The sequence below is a fragment of the Antechinus flavipes genome, chromosome 4, assembly GCF_016432865.1.
Source record: "Antechinus flavipes isolate AdamAnt ecotype Samford, QLD, Australia chromosome 4, AdamAnt_v2, whole genome shotgun sequence".
Classification (NCBI taxonomy): Eukaryota; Metazoa; Chordata; class Mammalia; order Dasyuromorphia; family Dasyuridae; genus Antechinus; species Antechinus flavipes.
This window is the reverse complement of record NC_067401.1, coordinates 102,143,551-102,163,346: the sequence shown is the minus strand read 5'-3', so window position 1 is coordinate 102,163,346 and position 19,796 is coordinate 102,143,551. Positions and strand designations below refer to the sequence as shown.

The 19,796-nt window shown below is 36.8% G+C and overlaps 2 protein-coding genes across 2 annotated transcripts in view; one reads left to right on the top strand and one right to left on the bottom strand.

The window, feature by feature from the left end:
- URB2 (URB2 ribosome biogenesis homolog) overlaps nt 1–19,001 on the bottom strand; it is a 46,457-nt gene extending 27,456 nt beyond the window's left edge. Inside the window, exons 1-6 of the mRNA XM_051996573.1 lie at nt 18,996–19,001; nt 16,021–16,676; nt 15,739–15,925; nt 12,056–12,232; nt 7,019–10,343; nt 1,884–2,038 (exon numbers count right to left, since the gene is read on the bottom strand). Coding sequence (XP_051852533.1) covers nt 1,884–2,038; nt 7,019–10,343; nt 12,056–12,232; nt 15,739–15,925; nt 16,021–16,676; nt 18,996–19,001 — 4,506 coding nt within the window. The remainder of the gene's footprint in view (nt 1–1,883; nt 2,039–7,018; nt 10,344–12,055; nt 12,233–15,738; nt 15,926–16,020; nt 16,677–18,995) is intronic.
- The window catches only part of TAF5L (TATA-box binding protein associated factor 5 like), a 40,594-nt gene continuing 36,727 nt past the window's right edge, over nt 15,930–19,796 (top strand). The window contains exon 1 of the mRNA XM_051993623.1: nt 15,930–16,168. The gene's annotated coding sequence lies outside the window, so the exon portion shown is untranslated. The remainder of the gene's footprint in view (nt 16,169–19,796) is intronic.

Here is a 19,796-nt window from a genome sequence, read left to right as displayed (position 1 = left end):
TAGCTAAAGATAGGGAGCAAATTCTTAATCAGACAAAGAAAAAAGAGGAAATTACAAAAGATAAATAGATAATTTTGAACTTATGAAAATTAGAAAGGTTTTTATCTGAACAAAATAATACAACTAAGAAAAAAGTAAGACATCACACTGGGGGGAAAAATCTTTATATCTAATGTCTGATTAAGGATCTGAGATCCATTATGTATAAATTACAGAAATATTTAACATCAAAAGCTATATCCCAATAGACAAATGGTCACAGGATATAAACAGGTTTCAAAAAAGGAATTATAAACTATTAACAACCATATGAATATTCTAAATCACAAAAAAGAGAAATGCAAGTCAAAACAATACTGAATGAAGTTTCACCTCACATCCAATAAATTGGCAAAGATAATATAAGATGAGAATAGTCAACATTGAATGGCCTATGAAAAGATGGGCACATCCAAGGCAATCCCAATAGACTTTTGATAGAAAATACCATCTGCATCCAGAAAAAGAATCATGGAAATTGAATGTAAATCAACACATCCTATGTTCACTTTTTTTTCTGTTTTTTTTTCTCTCTCCTATGATTTTTCTCTTTTATTCTGATTTTTCTCTCCCAACATGATTCATAAAGAAATGTGCATTAAAAATAAATAAATTTTTTAAAATTTAAAAAAAATTTTTTTTAAAAAGAAAAATTAGAACTCTACTTGTAGAGCTATGAATTAACACAATCAGTGTGAAAAAGGAATTTGGAAATATGCAAAGAAAGTGACTGAATTTCTATTCTTTGACCCAAAGAGTACACTAATAAATATATGTTCCAAGGAGGGCAACAATTTTTAATATGGTCACATATATACCAAAATATTTACAGCAGCACTTTTTGTGGTGACAAAGAACTGGAAACAAAGTAGATTTATCAGCTAAGAATGGCTACACAAATTATAGCAGATTAATACAATGGAATATTACTATGTTGTAAGAAATAATGAACATAATACAAAGAACCATGGAAAAACTTATAGAAATTGATGCAGAATGAAGGAAGCAGAACAAAAATGACTATAACAATGTGTAGGGAAGATTTAACAAGAAAATAATCAAAACTGAATGCTGGCTTCTCCAAAAAGATATAAAAATATACCTTGCAATATTTCTTTGCAGAAGTGGGGAACCATGAGTATGGAAGACTATATCTATCATAAAACTTTCTGATATGTTGGTTAGTTTGGAGAATTTTTACTTCCTTTTTCTTTTTTTTTTTTTTTAACTCTTTAATAAAGGAATGATTTCTGGATGGAGTCAGAAGGGAGAGATACCATAGAAAATGTAAGTAATGTGAAAGCAAATTGGTACTTGCCAAAAAATATTAAAAATCAATAAAAGAAAGTAAATTAGCAGGATCCAAAAGCAGCAAAACATAGTAGTCCAGTAGACAACTCCAACAATATAAACTTTTGAGGGAAGAACTTTATAAGAACTATTAGGAAAATCAGAAAGCAATATGTTCCTTTCAGATCAGTTGTTTGAGAAGAATTCATAACTAGAAAAAGATAAGAGATCACAAAAGATAAAACAGATCAATTTCATTACTATCTTTTTTTTTATCAGACTTCTGATTTATCATTACAAGGAGCTCTCAAAAAGGAACTTCTTAAACCAATAAAGATCTACAACTTATATTCTCAAGAGAGTTGCTTGAAGCATTGAAAAGGTAAGTGCTCAGGAATAACACGGCCAACAGGTGTCAAAGGCAAAACATGAATACAGAATATAACATCTCAAAAGTTTTCTCATTTGTATAAAGATCAGGTAATAAATAAATATGTATCTCAGAAAAGATAAACAAGCCAAACACCTTAGAAACAGATAAGAGAATCACTTACATTTATGTCTGGTCTCCAAATATTACTGATCTCTAGTCCCTGGAGAATATGCTGCATTATCATCTGGAACTCCACAGTTGTGCCTTCAACCAGCAGCTGATTAAACAGAGCCACCATAAGAGGTTCCACATCTTCACTCACTTGTATTCTAGGATCTGTGAACAAAAAAAAGAAAAATTCATCACTTATCATGCTGATTGAGAAGAAAAACTACCATAATTTTAAAGTTTATCTGAATCTGATTTTTTCCTATCCAGAAAAAATACAACTGAGTTTTTTTACCTCTAAAACTATTACTATATTTAGGATAAGTCTAAACACATTATGATGTAGTCCCAAGAGATCCTCTTTTTATACGACACACACTGCCCCTTCAGAGATGCAGTCCCTTATTGCTCTCACCTTCATTCCCCCATTAATCCCTCATAACAATATGAATTTAAAAATTGCTTCTCCAAGGGTTATTTTTCACTTTAATCTTATCTCTAGTAGTTGAATTAAAAGCTCTGTTCTTATAAAGGAATTTCAAAGATTAATCAGCAGGTAGAAAAAATATACTTTGGAGCAGGTGACCTTTCAGGAGCTCCTAAAATCACAGAGTAGGGACAACCCCATTTTGAAAGGCCTAGCTCTGCACATATTAAACCTCCAATCTTAAAGCTAGATTGATCTTAAAAGACCCCTATTCCATAACTCTCATCTGATATTAGGAAACTGAATCACAATGAGATTGGGCCACTTGCCCAAGACCATGTGACTAGACAAGGACTGATGTACCCATAGCCAGAGATATTTCCAAAAACCACTCAGCCTTTTGGACCTACAACCGTGAGAGAACAAGACAGGGCCTGGTGCTAAATGGTACAGTGACTAAAAGCACAGACCTGGAATTAGAAGATTTTAGTTCAAACTTGATTCAGACATTTTTTAGCTATATGCCCTAACAAGGCACTTAACCTCTGATTGCCTCAATTTCCTTATGTATTAAATGGGTATAATAACAGCACCTACCTCCCAAGGGTTGTTATGGAGAAATAATTGGCACTTTTACTCTCTACTTTTTGGGTAACTAGATGATAAAGTGGACAGAATGCCAGATAGGGTCTGAGACACTTACTAGTCATGGCATCCTGGGCACATCACTTCACTCTGCCTCAGTTTCCTCATCCATAAAATGAGCCAGAGAAGGAAATGACAAACCATCCCAGTATCTTTACCAAGAAAACCCCAACTGGGAACACAAAGTTGGACATAGCTGGAACAATTAAACAACAAAAAACCCTTTGCTTTGTCTGACACAGATTCCTCTCTAGAAATAGAGTTGGGAGAATAGAGTAAGATGGGCCTATTGGACCTTTGGTTTAAAGAACCAACTGATACCAATCTAAAGAAGCCTACAGAGTCAATATTGGTTCAAATTCACATGACAATTCTCCCCTGAATCCATTGGTTCAGCCATCTTAGGAACATTTGAAGGACTAGATCAGAAAAGTATTGACTATCAGAAATGTAATAGAGAAATCAAGACAGTCTGCCTCACTGCATTCTCTAGTCATCTCAAACATGAGCACTAGAGAGAAACAGATCAGACTTCTAATTAAGAAAGAATCTTTAAGATTATTTTGCTCATTCCCTTTTATCCTCCATTTTGTAGATAAGAGAACTAAGATATAGATGGTTATATACTTTGCTCACAATTATACAACTGATCTAGTTAACAAGGACCAGAACACAATCTATGATATAATCCACTGGAATTTTTTTTTTAAGAACCCTACTTGTTCATTTTTTTCATAATGTATTTGAACCAACTTTGTAGAAAATTCAAAAGACAAAACATTCTTAACATTTTCACAGATTGGGAAGATATCCATACTACTAATACATGCATACACATACATACATATGTGTGTGTTACAAATTCAATCCACACTACTAATATACATACACACACAGGTATATATCTATATATAAATTCAATAACTCTACACCACATCCAGATATTCCAATTACTCCTCAAATCACAACTAATAGTATTCTTGCTTGTGGCACATGCATGAATATATACACACATACACATGCACACACACACATTTACACATAGTAAGAATCAACATCAAACGATTTCCTCTGTTTAAAAAAAGGAAAAAAGAAAAGACAAAGCAATAATTTTCTGAAAACTCATGGTATGACTTTTTTTTTTAATACTAGATATGACTTGACACTATTCACCACATTTTAAGAAGTAGTTATTTTCTTCTAAACACAGGAACTAATTTAAGACATCAAAAATAGTACTGATAGCTTTAAAATGCAAAATTAATCCTAGAAACTTTACTAGGGAAAGGAATTGAAAGATTGCTGAGTTCAAATGCCCAACAAACACATAAAAGAACTCACTCTCATTATAAATAAATTAGAGGAACATAGGATAGTTTATCTCTCAGACTTGTGGAGGAAGAAATTTGTGACCAAAGATAATAATAATACCCGAAGAAAGAACACTGGGAAATGAATGTAAACTGTTTGCATTTTGGTTTTTCTTCCCGGGTTATTTATACCTTCTGAATCCAATTCTTTCTGTGCAACAAGAGAACTGTTCGGTTCTGCACACATATATTGTATCTAGGATATACTGTGACATATTTAACATGTATAGGACTGCTTGCCATCTGGGGGAGGGGATGAAGGGAGGGAGGGGAAAAATCGGAACAGAAGTGAGTGCAAGAGATAATATTGTAAAAAATTACCCAGGCATGGGTTCTGTCAATAAAAAGTTATAATTATTTAAAAAAAAAAAACCTCACTCTCTATTGAGAGTCATAATTCCAATAATGAAAAATTCTCACACAAGTTAATCTATTCCATTTTTAACTGCCCTAAATTTATCCTTTTTTTCCCTGAGGCAAATGGGATTAAGTGACTTGCCCAGGGTTACACAGCTAGGAAGTGTTAAGTGTCTGAGACCACATTTGAACTCAGGTCCTTCTGACTTCAGGGCTGGTGCTCTATCCACTGCTCTACCTAGCTGCCCCACCCCAAATGTTTTTTTAAAGAAGTTCTTTACACCATCTGAGGAGGCACAATGCCATGGGAAGAGCACTCAGGAACCAGAGGACTCCTTGTGTATCCATGGGCGAGCTACTTAATGTGCCTGTAATAGTGTAAAGGACTAGCTGCTTTGTTAGGTTCTGAGGTCCTTTCAGCTTAAGATCTATGTTCATGTGATTCAATTTTCTGCAGCTGCACAAGATTCTTTTTTTCAGATAATGGTACTCCAAATCTTTACAGAACTTTTCAGTTCTAGTCCAAGCTAAACATCTCCTTCTGATGTGATTTCTAGGCCTGACACCTTTCTATCCACATCCTTTGAACACACATTCCAGTTTGTCAATAGCCCACTTAAAAATGGTGCCCAGAAGTAAATGAAATATTCCATATGTGATTTAAATGGCAGACAGTTCAATGGAACAATAATCTCCCTTGATCTAGACACACTAATGGAGCTTAAGATTACATTAGCTTTTTCAGCAATTGAATCAAAAGTTTTTAGTACCAGAATCCAGGGAACTATAAAGTTAAGGCTGAAAATATGGCAAGGATAAGCTTCTACATTTAACAAAGGGCAGAGGAAGCAGAACTTCAGATACTATTCTAACAGGCAATCCATTTCAGATCCCTATCACTGGCCTTAACAAATGACCAAATTTTAGCTCTATTAGAAGATGAATGTCTTTCCTAGAGTAACTGATATAAAAGAACACAGCAAAGAGATATCAAAGTCTTTTAAATTAACTTACAACTGAACTAGAGATACAGAGATGCTTTTGAAGACTGAGACAATACCAGTGCTATCCAGGCCACAACTCAAACTCTGGCTTCGATCCCAGACAGTCCAGGTGGCTTCACTTTCCAGACTGTAACATTCACTTGTTAATACAGTCCTCCTTTGAACCTGAAGTAAAGCCTTGTACCCATCAATAAATAAATCCGAAAAGATATGTCATTTCCTCACAGGTTATGAGCTTGTTAACTGGGAAAAAGAAATCTGTACCTTTATTGTAAGAGCTACTTTAGATTAATGAACTGATCAGTCCCTCTACCTTAAAAATCATGGACTCTAAGTGATGTAAATAGCTAAACACAAGTTACTGTTTATTCCTTGTCTGTAGATAAATTACTTCCTGTCAACAATTATTAGCTATAAGATAGCCTAATAAGTCACTACAGAACAAGACAGCTAAAAACCTTAAGAATCCCTTAAGAGGTTTTTCTATCCTATAAGACATGTTACTTTAAAAAAAAAAAAAAACAGCACAGCAGTTTTTAAACAAAAATAATGATAAAGCTGGCATGTCCTATTTAATACTTCTAATTCAGGGATCATTAACCTGGGGCTCATTAACTTTTAAAAAATATTTTCATAAATGCATTTCAATAATTAGCTCCTATGTACTCTATTTTATGCAATTAAAGGCATTAGTTTAAGAATAGAAAAAGGTCATTCTCTAGGAATAACATTAAAAATAGGTGACTGACCAAATAACATTATGATTGAATTTCATGACTATGGTTAGTTTTGTTGTAAGTAATAAAAAGTTTATATTTATATAGTTTTTAGTTTTAAAAAAAATTCTTATTTCACAAGGAGGATGCAAATAGATACTATAATAAGCATTTTTCCAGGCAAAAAAAATTGAAGCTAAGAGAAGCTAAACCTAGTTCAGGGTCACATATCTAGTACATGTCAGACCCTCAACTGGAAGTATGGAATCCTAATCCCAACTTAAAAGTTCTCTCAGACACAATAATGTCTCTCTACAAAAACGTCATTGGTTAGGGTAATCTTATACAAAGTATGCCTATATTGGAAAGATCTGACACAGATTAGTCTTTTCTCAGGAGATCTAAGAAAAGAAAGAGCCATTAACACTAGTGAAATGGAACAACTGGAATTGATCCATCCAATTTAATTGTGGATGAATGGGGTGACTGGCTACGAAGGGGAAAAAAACAGTAGTAAACTTCCAAAATTATAAATAGTTAAATTATAAACAAGCAAGAGCCCCAAAAGCATTTTTCCCCATGATTCATAGTACACAATACAAAATTGTCTGAAGAAAAAAGCAACATACCTGCAAGTACTCTTTTTATGGAATAAAATATGGAAACAAAAACTGTATCTTCGCTAGGATGCAACTCTAGAGTTGAAGAGAAAAGTGTCAAGAATTGTAAGGCTAACTTGAATGAGTGGTCATTTCCTGCCAGACAGGGCAATTCTATCAATATCCGAGAATAAACTTTCCTATACAAAGCAGTATGGGAAAGAAGCATGCTGTCTTTGGCTTTTGAACATGTGGCATCTCTGGCCCTGGACTGATGGCTCAGTTCAACTTCAAGTAGTATAGTAACAGATGAAATGAAAACTGAAGGTAGGAGCAAGTCTTTATTCTCTGAGCAAATTTGTATAAATACTCCAGTGTGGTGAATGGCTTGCTGCAACAAATCAGGCAGTCTACCTGAAAACTTCTTTTGCTCAATATAACAACTCAAAATTTTGCACAATTTAGTTAAAGACACCAAAAGAAGTTGGCTGCTAGCAAAGTCTAGGTTTTCCAACTGCTTGCCTGAAGTTGTTTCCTTGTACATGATGCACTTTGAGAGAAATGATAAGATTTTTTCAAAATTGAGGACTAGACTCAGCTTCAACTGGATGGTTGCCTCAAAAAAATGTTCTAAGAAAGCCCCAACTAACTGAAGGAATTCTAACCAAGAAGGTGTATCCACATCAATGAGAAATCTCTTGCTCACATTAAACAGCGAAGTCAATATGACTTCAAATATATCACTAGCATACATGATCTTAAACATCAAACGGGCATTTTTGCTCCTTTGCAAACAACCAAGAAGCTGGTAACAAGTCATTAGAAATTTGAGATTCCTTTCTGAGGGGCAAGAGCTATCAGCTTTGGTATTGGTTGCCGTAGACAGTAACAGAAGAAAGCAATGTACATGGTATGATGGCAGGAGACAGTCCAGTTTTAAAAAAGAAAAAAATTCCAATATATCCATGATTCTTTCTAGTTGGTCTCCCTTCAAAATAATGGGGATGTCTGTCTTTGCTAATGTCAGTAAGTTCTGAGCAACTTCTTCCTTTGATTCCAAAGGTTCAGGTCCATCTTTTTCAGATTTAATTTCCCACTGTGTTATAATTATGTGATCCTTTTCAAAAAGCCAGGGTAGCTGTTGGTTTAGGAGTTTCTTGTCATTATGGTTGCCAGAAAACAGGATCCTAGTGCATCTCTCAATTACACAGCTTAGGAAAGCAGAGTGGAGGGATTGCATTTCTGGAAAAAGAGGACTATGAAACAAAGCTTGGGACACCTGTCCAATTGTGATAGAAGATTCTTCCTCTGCTGAACTTTCCTGAGTTTTAGTGGTGGGCAAAGTCTTAAGCAATACATTGGCTATATAGCTCACATCATCTGAAGAGAGATAAGAAATAAGGATTGTAAGATTTGACACAATTAAATGCCAATGTGCAACTGGATAAGAGGAAGCACTCAATGACCCTATCTGATGATTCCACATAGTTACCTCTTCTTGTCTCATGCTTTTTTTACCCGAATGGACAATGAAGGCAGCATCATCCCTTAAAGTTTGGAGGTCTCTATCAGACTGAAAGCTCATTTGCATTAAAGTTCTTTTTATTTTCTGCATATATAGCAGTTCTAAGCAATACCTACTAGTGAAGGAAAAATGATTTGTAAGTTCTTGTACTTTTTCCCACTGTTTCATATTGATACCTGAAAAGAATGAAGAGAGACTCAAGCTCTCAGAGGAAATGTCTGTAACAGTGCCCACTATAGGGACATATTGTCTGCAGTTCAAAGTAAGCATAGTGTCGATTTCTGCCCACGTATAGGACAGTAGGAGTGCAGAATCCCTAACCTTTTCTAGCCACAAATCAAGCTCTGAAGCCTGGAACTGGTATTTGTTTAGAAGGTCAAGCATAGGTTGAATGACCTCTTGAAGCATTTTCTCCATCACCCGCTGAGTGCACTTGACAACAGGCAATGGAGTACCACTATCCAAACATCTCATGCTAAACAAGATGCCATGCAGCAATAAACTCAGAGATAGCAACTTGAGGGCCATATCAGAATCATTTTTCACATAAGGTAGCACTAATGCCTGGCATTTCTCTAACACAAGGGACCAAGTATCCAAGATCTGATTTGGAGGCAACTCCATGAGACAATCCCGAAGCACTATCATCAGGTTCAGAGTCAAAACAGGCTGCCTCAAATGCTCTGCAGCTGGTCGACAGATCACACCCAAAACTTCTTCAAACAACCGAGGTACCTGTCTGAGTTTGGCATAAGTCTGAAACAGTGCATTGATGAGGGCTTCCTGAGATTTCTTGGTTCGAGATTCAGTTACTTCTGCATCAATCCAGGCTGAAGCAACTAGATCATCCAGATCTGGCTCCACTATCAGATGGTTCAAGGAGATCAAAGTCTTAAGACATCGGAACCATGCTGGCACAGAAGCTTGTGAATGTTTTATCAGCAGCTCAGCAAGTTGGCGATAAAACTGGAACTGGATCTCCTTGTGCCGGATCCGGTCAGCAGCCACATTATAGATGTTGTTGTTAGCCACCAAGTTCAGGAGCTGTTCCACAACCAAAAGTTCATTAGTCCATTCTGATAGAGAAAGAGCCTCTATTTGCTCATCTGACAGGCATGAAATCCTCAGACAGCCAAAAAGTTTGGGGAGTAAATGAAAACAAATGAGTTGATTTTCTTCTTTAGAGTAAGAATCTAAAAAGAGTTTATATAGCAAAGATACTGAGTTAGCCACAACAGCTATATGAAGAGAAGGTTCACAGGAGCCCACATCAACCAGTCTGTTGATCATGGTATTGGTTGGTGTCAGGATATTTTTAATAGTCTCTTTCTTCTTGTCCTTGGACTGCTCTTTCAATAGAAGCTCCTCTTTGTAAGAGGGTAACAATTCTGGCTGAAAGATTCCATTTCGAATGATTAACTCAATCTGATTCCGAACTTCCTTGCTCAGATACTGCCGCACACGGCCTTGGTCACATTGTGCCCATGTACCAACAGAAAGCAAGTGCCTTAAGACAAGGCATGGCTGGAATAAGTGCCCAATCACTTCCCCAAACACACGATTGGGATTGACCTGCTGACGCTGGATCAGGAGATACTGACTAAAGGCCAAATGAAGAACTTCAAACAACTGGGATATAAAGGTTCCTTCTGGATGTCGACATGCCAGCCAGCACAGCTCATTTAATAATTCTAGCATCAGCTCATGCTTGGCTGTGTAAATGATGGCAAGAGCAGGCGTTGAGAGAATGCCTTGGCAGCAGCTCAGCACAGCACACACATTTCTTTGAGCAACAAGAGTAGAGAACTCGGCTATTCTTTCATTTAGGATCTGAAATGAAAAAGAATAATAAAAGTAAAACTGTGGCATGAAAATGCAAAATGAGGATGATATAAAGCCATCCTGACAACCACTTAACTCCCTGAGGACTAGACCTTACCTTCAAAATGTTTTTTTAAGATTATATCTAAATTGTTGTTAAACCAAAGTATAAAAGATATGTGAGGAACAGTTTCTTGTCATAATTCCCACAAGCAACTCCAAAGAATCCCCATAAGTCAAACTGTGTTTTTGATGTTAGCAAAACTACAGCTCATTTTGCATTTGTTTTGGCCAGTAAGCAAAAAGGTCATACTTTGGTTTGTATGAGGGCCCTCAGCATTGCCCAATTCTGGAAAATGAATACATCACATCTTTCCATATCCAAATTTCAGGCAATTATCTATAAAAATCAATTTTAAAATTATATAATGAAATATATTTCTATTCCAATTGCACCAGAAATACTGAATAACCTTTGACACCAGGTATATAGATCCCTGAATTGGAGGAGATGGTTGAGTAAGTAGGAAATTTCTAGGAAACAGCTAGTCTGAGAACGTAATAATTTCTACATTCTTTGCATTGAAGGTTCCTAACTTTTAGTATATATTTCATTAACTTTGAATTCAGATAGGCAACTGATTCAATTCATTTATCTCAATCCCTTATAAACTCTACAGTCACTATATTAATAGAATAGTTGGGCCTTTGCCAACTTCTTTTTTCATCAAGGCTTAGGAAGTGATCTACTTTCCTTCTCACTTGAGCCTCTACAGTACCCTGCCCATCCACCCATCCACCCACAGAATTCTCTAATTATTGGCCTCCCTTTGGCAGAGTGCAACAGTAGAAAGGGCTTAGGTCTTAATGGATCTCTAGTCATCTGGAAAAGTTTATACCAAATCTCAAAGTGTCTTATAGTAGTAAATAGATGTATCATGCTCATTATACAGGTAGAAATGGAATATTCAAACCTGAAGTTGAATAACGAGTTCAAAAGGAAGGAAGCATGGTGGTAGGACAAAGTACTATATATATATAGTTAAGACAGGTGGGTTACAATTCCAGTTTTGCCATTAAATAGTGTGTTTCATAACAACAATAATAAATAGCATTTCTTTTAGTATCTTATGGCTTGCAAAGTGTTTTACTATTACCTTAGTTTATCCTTACAAAAGTCTAGCAAGTAAGTGCTACTAAAATCCCTATTTTACATATAAGAAAACTGAGGCAAGCAAGTTATATGACTTGCCCAAGTCACACTACTAGTGTCTGAGACTATATTTGAATTCAAGTCATTCTGACTCCAGGCCTGACATTCTATGCACTAGTGGCTACTAGAGTGGCCATCTCTATGAATTTCAGTTTCATTCTCTGTAAAATGAAGTAACTAGATATTAAACTTCCTTCAACTTCCATCTACAATCATAACTGAGTGGGTCTTAATCTCAGCTTTCATCTTCTATCTCCTATCTACTGTGTATCATGGATGTATCTATTTTTAACAAGTTGTTACCCCCATTAGAATGTAATACTCCTTGTGGGCAAGGGCCCTTTTCCCCTTTTTCTGTACCTCCAGAGCTGAACTTCGCAGAGTATCTAACATTTTAAATACTTAATACATGCTTACTAATTGATTACCTTGAGAAATGAAACATCAGCAATTGGGTACTAGGGAAAATACAAGTCATTTGTGAGATAATGTGAGTAAGCAAAGTTACCTTGGCTAGTGAAAAATGGAGATTTACTGTCTTTCCATTCGTGATGAGATTCTGTAATTTTTTGCTGTGCAGGATGTTATCCAGATAGATCCAAAGTCTTTCAACAATGTCCTCCTTCAGTTCAAGTTTTTTCTTGTAATATGTAACCAGACTGTGTCTTGCCCAGTCAAGTAATACCTACATTTGAAGGGAGTTAATTTTATGAAAAGAATACTATTTCACGAGGGGAGAAAATAATGATACATAGTAATTATGACAAAATTTAAGTAATTGATTTTTTTTTTCCAAATCGACTTTTAGTTCAATTGATGTCATAGAAAATGCACCTTTCATAATTCAACTTTGATAATAAGAGCACCAAGAGATAATTATGTACTTTAAATTTTTTTTAAATATCAAAAGAAAAAAATTACTTTGAACTTTTTTCTTCTTTGAGAGCTGAAGAGAAAAAAATACTGTTGAAATCTTTACATTTTTCATCTTGAAATTACATTTTATTTCAAATGCACAACAGTAGGTCCAGAGAATTGACATGTTGTAAAGTAAATATAGGCAAAACAAATTCCATCTATAAAATCTGATTTATTCACTACTAACAAAAAGCTGCAGGAATATTACTAATGAATTATAAATGTCAGGAATAAGATGGATTGAAATAGGTACTGACAAAGACCATTGCAAGAGCAAAGGTACAATTCTTTGTATATCCCTATTTGGCATCCTTTTTACTTAAGGGAAAGGAATTAGAGATTGCAATCATCACATAGCTACTACAAAGGCCTATGTACATAAACATTACTCAAGATTAGGGTTCTCAAAGTGTGTCCACAACATCAAAACTACTAATATTAAGATGTTATTTACCTATCATGTGCCTTCCTTTTCCAACTCTATATCTGTGTGAGGCCAGGTTTTCTACATGAATTTTACTAATGGAACACTGCAATAGATTGAATGCTGAAGCAGATATAAACATCTTGCTGGCTTCTATTAGCCAGCATTAAACACTGTCATTCTTCATATTATTTTTTGTTTGCTTTAGAAAACACCTCTTTTGTATAAAATGTTCATCATAGTAGTATGTAGTGGGTTTATTATCATGTTAAATGAATTCATAAATATTTTTAAATTTATCAGTTTTAATTTTGAAAAAAGTAAACATTGCTAGATATAATACACATAAAAGTTCTTTGGAGTCCTCAATAATTTTTAAGTCCTGAAACCAAAAAGGTTGAGAACAGCTGCTCTAGATACTCCAGAAGTAGAATTCTTTCAAATAGATGCTCAATGAAAACTTGGATGGAATTTAATCTGTGGGTAAATATATCAGATAGTTAACTAGTGGTATTAATAAGCATAAGGTAATCAGTTCAAATCCAATGGGCCAAAGTTCTGCTTTGTAATCTTGGACCATACCCCTAGAGCTAGCTCTTTCTTTATTTTAAAAAAATGTATGTCCTTGATCACAAAGAGGACAAGGAGAGGCAATTTAGTTAGTTCATAACAAAACCATCACCATTTCTAGAAAATAATTCAATATGTGTATGCAAATGATAATGGATAAGGAATATCATTAATTTACCAATGGCAGTATTTTTATTAGTCACTACACAATATGACCCCTCACTTTAAGCAGCTCAAAACTTCAAAAAATAGAATTGACCACCATAAATATTTTCTCTTATTATCTCCTGATTAATTAAATTTTAATTATTTATTATCTTTTGATTAAACTTCCAAGTTGTTTCCTAAGAATTAATGATAAATATAACTTTCTAAATGAGGTATATAAAAACCAAAAAGAGAAATCCCCTTATTCTAGATTGATGATCAACCCAAATACAGCAAACAGAAAAAAAAAAAATTTCCATCATAATATAATAGCAAGAGCCTACATTTATTTAGCATTTTAAGTTTTACAAAGGACTTTTTAATCCTCACAATGACCCTGTTAAAAAGGTGCTATTATTATCCCTATTTTACAGAAGAGAAAACTTAGGCCCAGGAAAATTAAGTCACTTTTCCAGATCATAAAATTAAGTGCAATTAATAGTAATTAAATGTCTCATGCTATTCCCATTCTCTATAGCAACTCACAACTTCTCTGAGCTTTCTCTTTCCACATCTTTATAACAGTAACAACTATAACATATAACTAGTATATGCTCATATACTTTACGAGCATAAAGTTTTAAATATTTTGTAAACTCTAAAGTACTATACAAATAAACTATTACTATTACCATTATTAAGGAAAAACATTGAATAGTAGAAAAAGTTCCTAAATAGAAGTAATCTATTACCAAATTCTCTATATGACCTAAAGATAATTATTTCTACACCCAGTAAACTACATCTTAATTACCACAAGTGTCAACATGAAAAAGTAGATAAGAAAATTGGTTACTGAGTCAGGGAGATCTGGATTCAAATCCTTTCAATGATGAATACTAGCTGTGATCCCTGATAAGTTATTTAATTTTTCAGTGTTCTAGGCAATTCTAAGACTCTAGATAGCAAAGTATTGATCTGCAACAATTCAAAGTTAAGGTATAACATAAACAAATGACACAACTGATACAAGACAAAAAAATGTGTTCAAAAACCTCAGCTTAGGCTTACTTGTTCTTTATTGGGAAGAAAACATTGATGGGAAATCCATGCAAAGTGAGCCAATTTCAGTTTGTCTTCCCAGGCAGTTTTACTACTTTTCAATTTTAGGGATATACCAGAATAAATAGCAGCCATTATGACAAGGATTCTCTCTGTAATTAAAAAAAAAGTCAGAGGGAAAAATACTGAGTTAATCTAAACAAGTAATAAAAAGTTAATAAGAGTCAATATTATTAATTTTGTTTATGAAATAGTCTATCTGGTTACCATCTTTTTTTAAAAAGTAGATTAAAATAATAAAACAAACATAAAAATATTGTGATTTTGTTAACTAAGTTCTGTGCACTACAAGAAAACCCTAACAAAAATTCACTGCACTACACTATATGCATCCACATAAACATTGTTTTGATGAGCTGCAAGATTTATTCTATTTTGCCAACTTCTTTTCCTCTAGTCTCAGAATTTGTATTTTCGTTTGAGATAAATGATGAATAAAGTTACGTAAATACCTCCATTTCACATTTCTTTTTTAGAGTAGAAGAAAATTAAGTGATGAATTTCTGTATACGTCTTTGAAAACAGTACATTCGTCATACTTCAAAAAGGAAAGATCAATTGGGAAAAGCAATTGCTTCTTTAAATGTAAAGACACTTCCCATGGTTCACATATATGATTCAAAGGAGCCTAAATCGACTTTTTGTAAATTTAGAAAACAAACATTTCCATTATTATTCAGTTTGGCAAACTGATTGCTTAAGTAATAGTCCCCACGGACCCTCGGACAAGGATTACAGAGATAGTGGGCAGAAATTAAGAAGGAACAAATTACTCCTGCGTACCCCAAAGCAAAGAGACCAAGTGCCATCAGCATAATTGGAATTCAATTAATACTTTATTGATGAAATTAAGTCCAGCATAGCAAGAAGGGGGGCGGGGTCAGGGAGAAGAGTTCCTAGGAAGGATAGCGACTTCTCCAGACTCCTCACCTTAACCGGGTCTACACTTACCCAGATGAGGTACCCCGGAGGAAGAGGAACGAAGGTGAAAGGCAGGATGACTGACTGACCGAGTCAGCAGTCAGCTGCAGCAGCCTTCCAAAGCCGGGAAGCTCAGAATCCCACGTTGCTAACCACGTGGGTAGGTTCCCAGGGCCTCCGCCTACGTTCCTTCCGCCTAGACGCCGCCGGCCGGCTGAGGAGGGGTAGAGAGTCACGCACGCCAGGCATTTCCAGCCAATTGCCGAGCTCGCTTGCCTATTGGTGGAGGGGGTTGCGCGTTAGAGGGTCTGAGCGGCCCAGCCCCGCCGGCCCGCTCCGTGTCAGTCAGTCATGGAGCGGTCGCCTCGAGCCGCAGTGGCGGCGGCGGGGACCGGGAGCCGTGGACCGGGCTGAATCGGCAGTCCGAGTGGGAACGTGTCGCAGAGGCGAAGGAGGCAGAGGCGGCGGGTTCCGGGTGGCTGCGACGGCAGGAGGAGCCGGAGCCGCCTGGGATGTTCAGTGAGTGTGGGGCTGGCGGGCGGGCGGGAAGGAGGGGGGTCGCGAGCCTGAGCGCGCGCAGGCCGAGAGCGGGGCAGCGCCGCCGCCGCCCGCCTCTCTCTGGAGCCGGCGCGCGGGGGTGAGGCCTAGCGCGGGGCACGCGCTGCGGCTGCTGCTCCTGGCCGCGTGGGGGTGGGGGAGGCGGCGGCGGCAGCGGCCCCCAGAGCTCGCCCAGCGCCGGGCAGCTACTAGGGCATTGCGCGCCTTCTGCGCCGGCCTGGTTCGGGAGGAAGGAAGGCAGGCGGTGCCCTAGCTGCCCCTTCCTTGGTTCATCTGCCTGCCGCTGCCGCCTCCATCTCCTTCTCCAGCGGACACCGACACATCCTCCACGTTGGAGGAGCGGGAGGGACCGCGGAGGGGGAATCCAGAGCCGGCCCGGAAGAAGGGGAATTCGCTTTAAGTCATGATGGGGATCGAGTTGGGTAAAGGACAGCTCCCAAGAGACCAACCTGAGGGATCCCGGAGTAAACTTTAAAAACACATTTTCCCCCAATTACATTTAACCAAATTCAAGGTCAAATTGAACTGTTCTTCAGTGTGGGCACATAAGCAAACCCTCTTACCAGCGATTGACACAAGGCGTTTTCAGGGATAGCAGTTAGATTCCTAGACTTTTTGCTACTTCTGGCTAAAGGAGTTTCTGTTATTGAGCAGAATTCGCTGCTGAAAAGTTGTAGGGTCTAGGGGACGTGCTTCCCTCTCAAAAGTCTTTTTTTTTTTTTTTTAAGTTAGATAAAACTTATCTGCGAAAAGAGTGGATTGTGAGAATTGCTATCATTTTAAAGTTAGCGGAAGTCAGTGCAGTAAAGCTTTATGCAGTTTGCTTCCTTTCACCAGTTCTAGCGTTTTATAACCTAAGTCTCCTAATTTGTATCTTGTACCTATGACTTGAGAACTCCTCCACATTAAGTTACTCAGACTTGTAAATTACAGGGTCTGACCCCGGCATGATAATCCAAGTTGGAACTTTTATTTGGGATACAGTGTTAATAGTGTAATTTTCCCTAAGCTAGATACCTTGCAGAGCTAGAAGATACCAATCTAAGTGGTGACTGGGTGGGGTCAGGGAGCTAATTAACGCAGACTCTGGGGTTAGTCCAGCTTCTAAAGAAAATGAAACTGAGGAGCTAAATTGAATTCATCGGATCAGATACAGCTTTAACTCCCGTTCTGTGAAGTTTAATTTTTTTTTCTTACTAGATTGGTGAAACCTGAAAAGGAATCTTTTTTGATATAAGCTTCTTTAGCACACATTGCCTGCTTTTTTTATTTGTAACTTAAGTGCTTCACACATAATAATTACTTAATCTGTCTTTTTTTTAATTCATTCCTTTTTTATATTTGCATCCCCAGCTCTTAGCTCAGTGCCTGGCATGAGGTAGAGGCGTAATAAATGCTGGTTAAGTGATGACTGCAATTGGTATGATTATTTTTGGTTTTCAATTTGGCATCCTTTAATAACACTTTATAAAATCTTTTTTTTTAGATTGCTAGTAGGAAGGGGAGTTTGCTTTTTCCCCTCGAAGAATGGGCTCACAAGTAAAATGTATGACTTTTAATCCTTGTTTTGTTTCTTTTTCATAAAGTAGTCAAATTTTGCTTTTGCTTCTTTGGGTTTTCTTGATATTTCTTGTTGCTTCTCAGACTTTGCTGAATCCTCATCCAGGTCACACTTACCTGTGAATGTGGCCCAGGGCTCTTTTTCTTGCTCTATCTAGTCTGTTATCTCCTCAACTGCTGTGGATTAAATTATCATCCCTATGACGATTATGAAGCTTGAAATCTTCATTCCTGCTTTAGTTTCATATCTGAGCTGTGGTCCTAGATATTCAATCTGGATGTCTTATTGATTTCTAGAACTCAGCATGTCCCAAAGAAAATTTAGTAACATTTCCCCAAAACTCTCCACTATCAATCTACTAAAGTCTCAACTTCAAGATTCACTTCTACTCCTCATTCTCATCCATTACTCTACATATACAATCTAATTGCTAAATTTTGTCATTTCTAATTTAGTAATATGACTCCTTTGTGCTCCTACTCTATACTGGTTCATCTTAATTCAAACCTTCCTAACCTCTTGTCTGGACTATTGCAGTAACCGCCTGATTGATCCATCAGATGTCTCTTCCCACTCTGGTTCATCACCATACATCTGCCAAAGGGATTTTCCTAACACATAGGTCTGACCATGTCACTTCTTTACTTAATAAGCGTTGGTGCCTCCTTTCTATCTCCTGGATCAAATACTATCTTTGATTTGTTATTTAAAGATCTTCATAACCCAGCCCCTTCCTACTATTTATTTCAGTCTTACTCCTCTCTATTCTCTGGTCCAGTGACACCATCTACTTGCTGTTTCTCTCCCTGCCTCCACTTTGGCCCCTTGTCCCCATTTCTGGAATGATTTCCCCCTTCACCTCCACCTTTTAACATCTCTGGCTTCTTTCAAAATTCAGCTCAAATGCTATCCTCTGCAGGAGGCCTGTCTGTCCCCCAGCCACTTGAGCCATCTTCCTCTAAATTTACCTCTTTTTTGCTCTGTATGTATTGTATAAGTGCCTTTTCATTAACAGCTTGTCTTCCCAGTAAGTATGTGAGTTTCTTAAGGGTAAGGACTGTGTTTATACTTTTATCTTGGTTTGAATCCCAGTGAGGCCAATGTCTAGCACTTAATAAGTATTTAATAAATGTCAGTTATTAATTAATAAACACTCATTATATGGTGACTCAAAAGTTTCCTTTTATAATGCTTTTTTCCCCCATTTATTTTTGTGGATAACATTACCGTCATGCTGATCCTCCATACCTTGAGATCTCACAGTCATCTTTGACTCTATTTCCCTTTCTGTAGCCCATTTGTCTATTTAGCAGTCTCTCTCACTGTTCCTTTTATATTTCCCCTACTTTCTACTTTCACTCTAGTTGCTTTAGTTCTCACCTAAATTGTTATCTACCAATCTCTTTGTTCTCACTCAGTCTGCTTTTCATCCACTAACAATAATTCTCTCTGACATCACGGAATGTCAAAACTAGAAAGGACCATAGAGATCATGTAGTTCAACAAATGAGGACACTTTAGCCCTAATCACATCACTGCTCTTTGCTCAACTCTTTCTTGGCACTGCTTTGCCTACCACCAATAAAATATAAACTCCTTGTCCTGGTTTTCAGGGTCCTCTGCAGTCCACCTTCTGGAATATTAGCTCATTCTATTCCCCTTCACATACTTTATGTCCAGTACTAAACAAAACCTTTCTTATTTGATCCTGAAGGCAATGGGAAGCCAATAGAGTTTATTATTAAGTACAAGCACAACATGATTGGATCGGCATTTTAGGAAAATCACATTTGTGGCTGATTGGAAAGTGAATAGGAATTGGGAAGTCTTGAAACAGGTAGACTCACCAGCAGATTATTCCATTAGTTCAGGGGTGGGGTGATGAGGGCTGACACTAGAGTTGGGCTATCAAGAGGAAAGAAGGGCATGTATTCAAGAGATGTTGCAAAGGTGAAAACCAGATAAATAGATAAAATATATACAAATTCATTTTTATTGAGATTCCCCCTTCTCAATCAAGGAAATGGG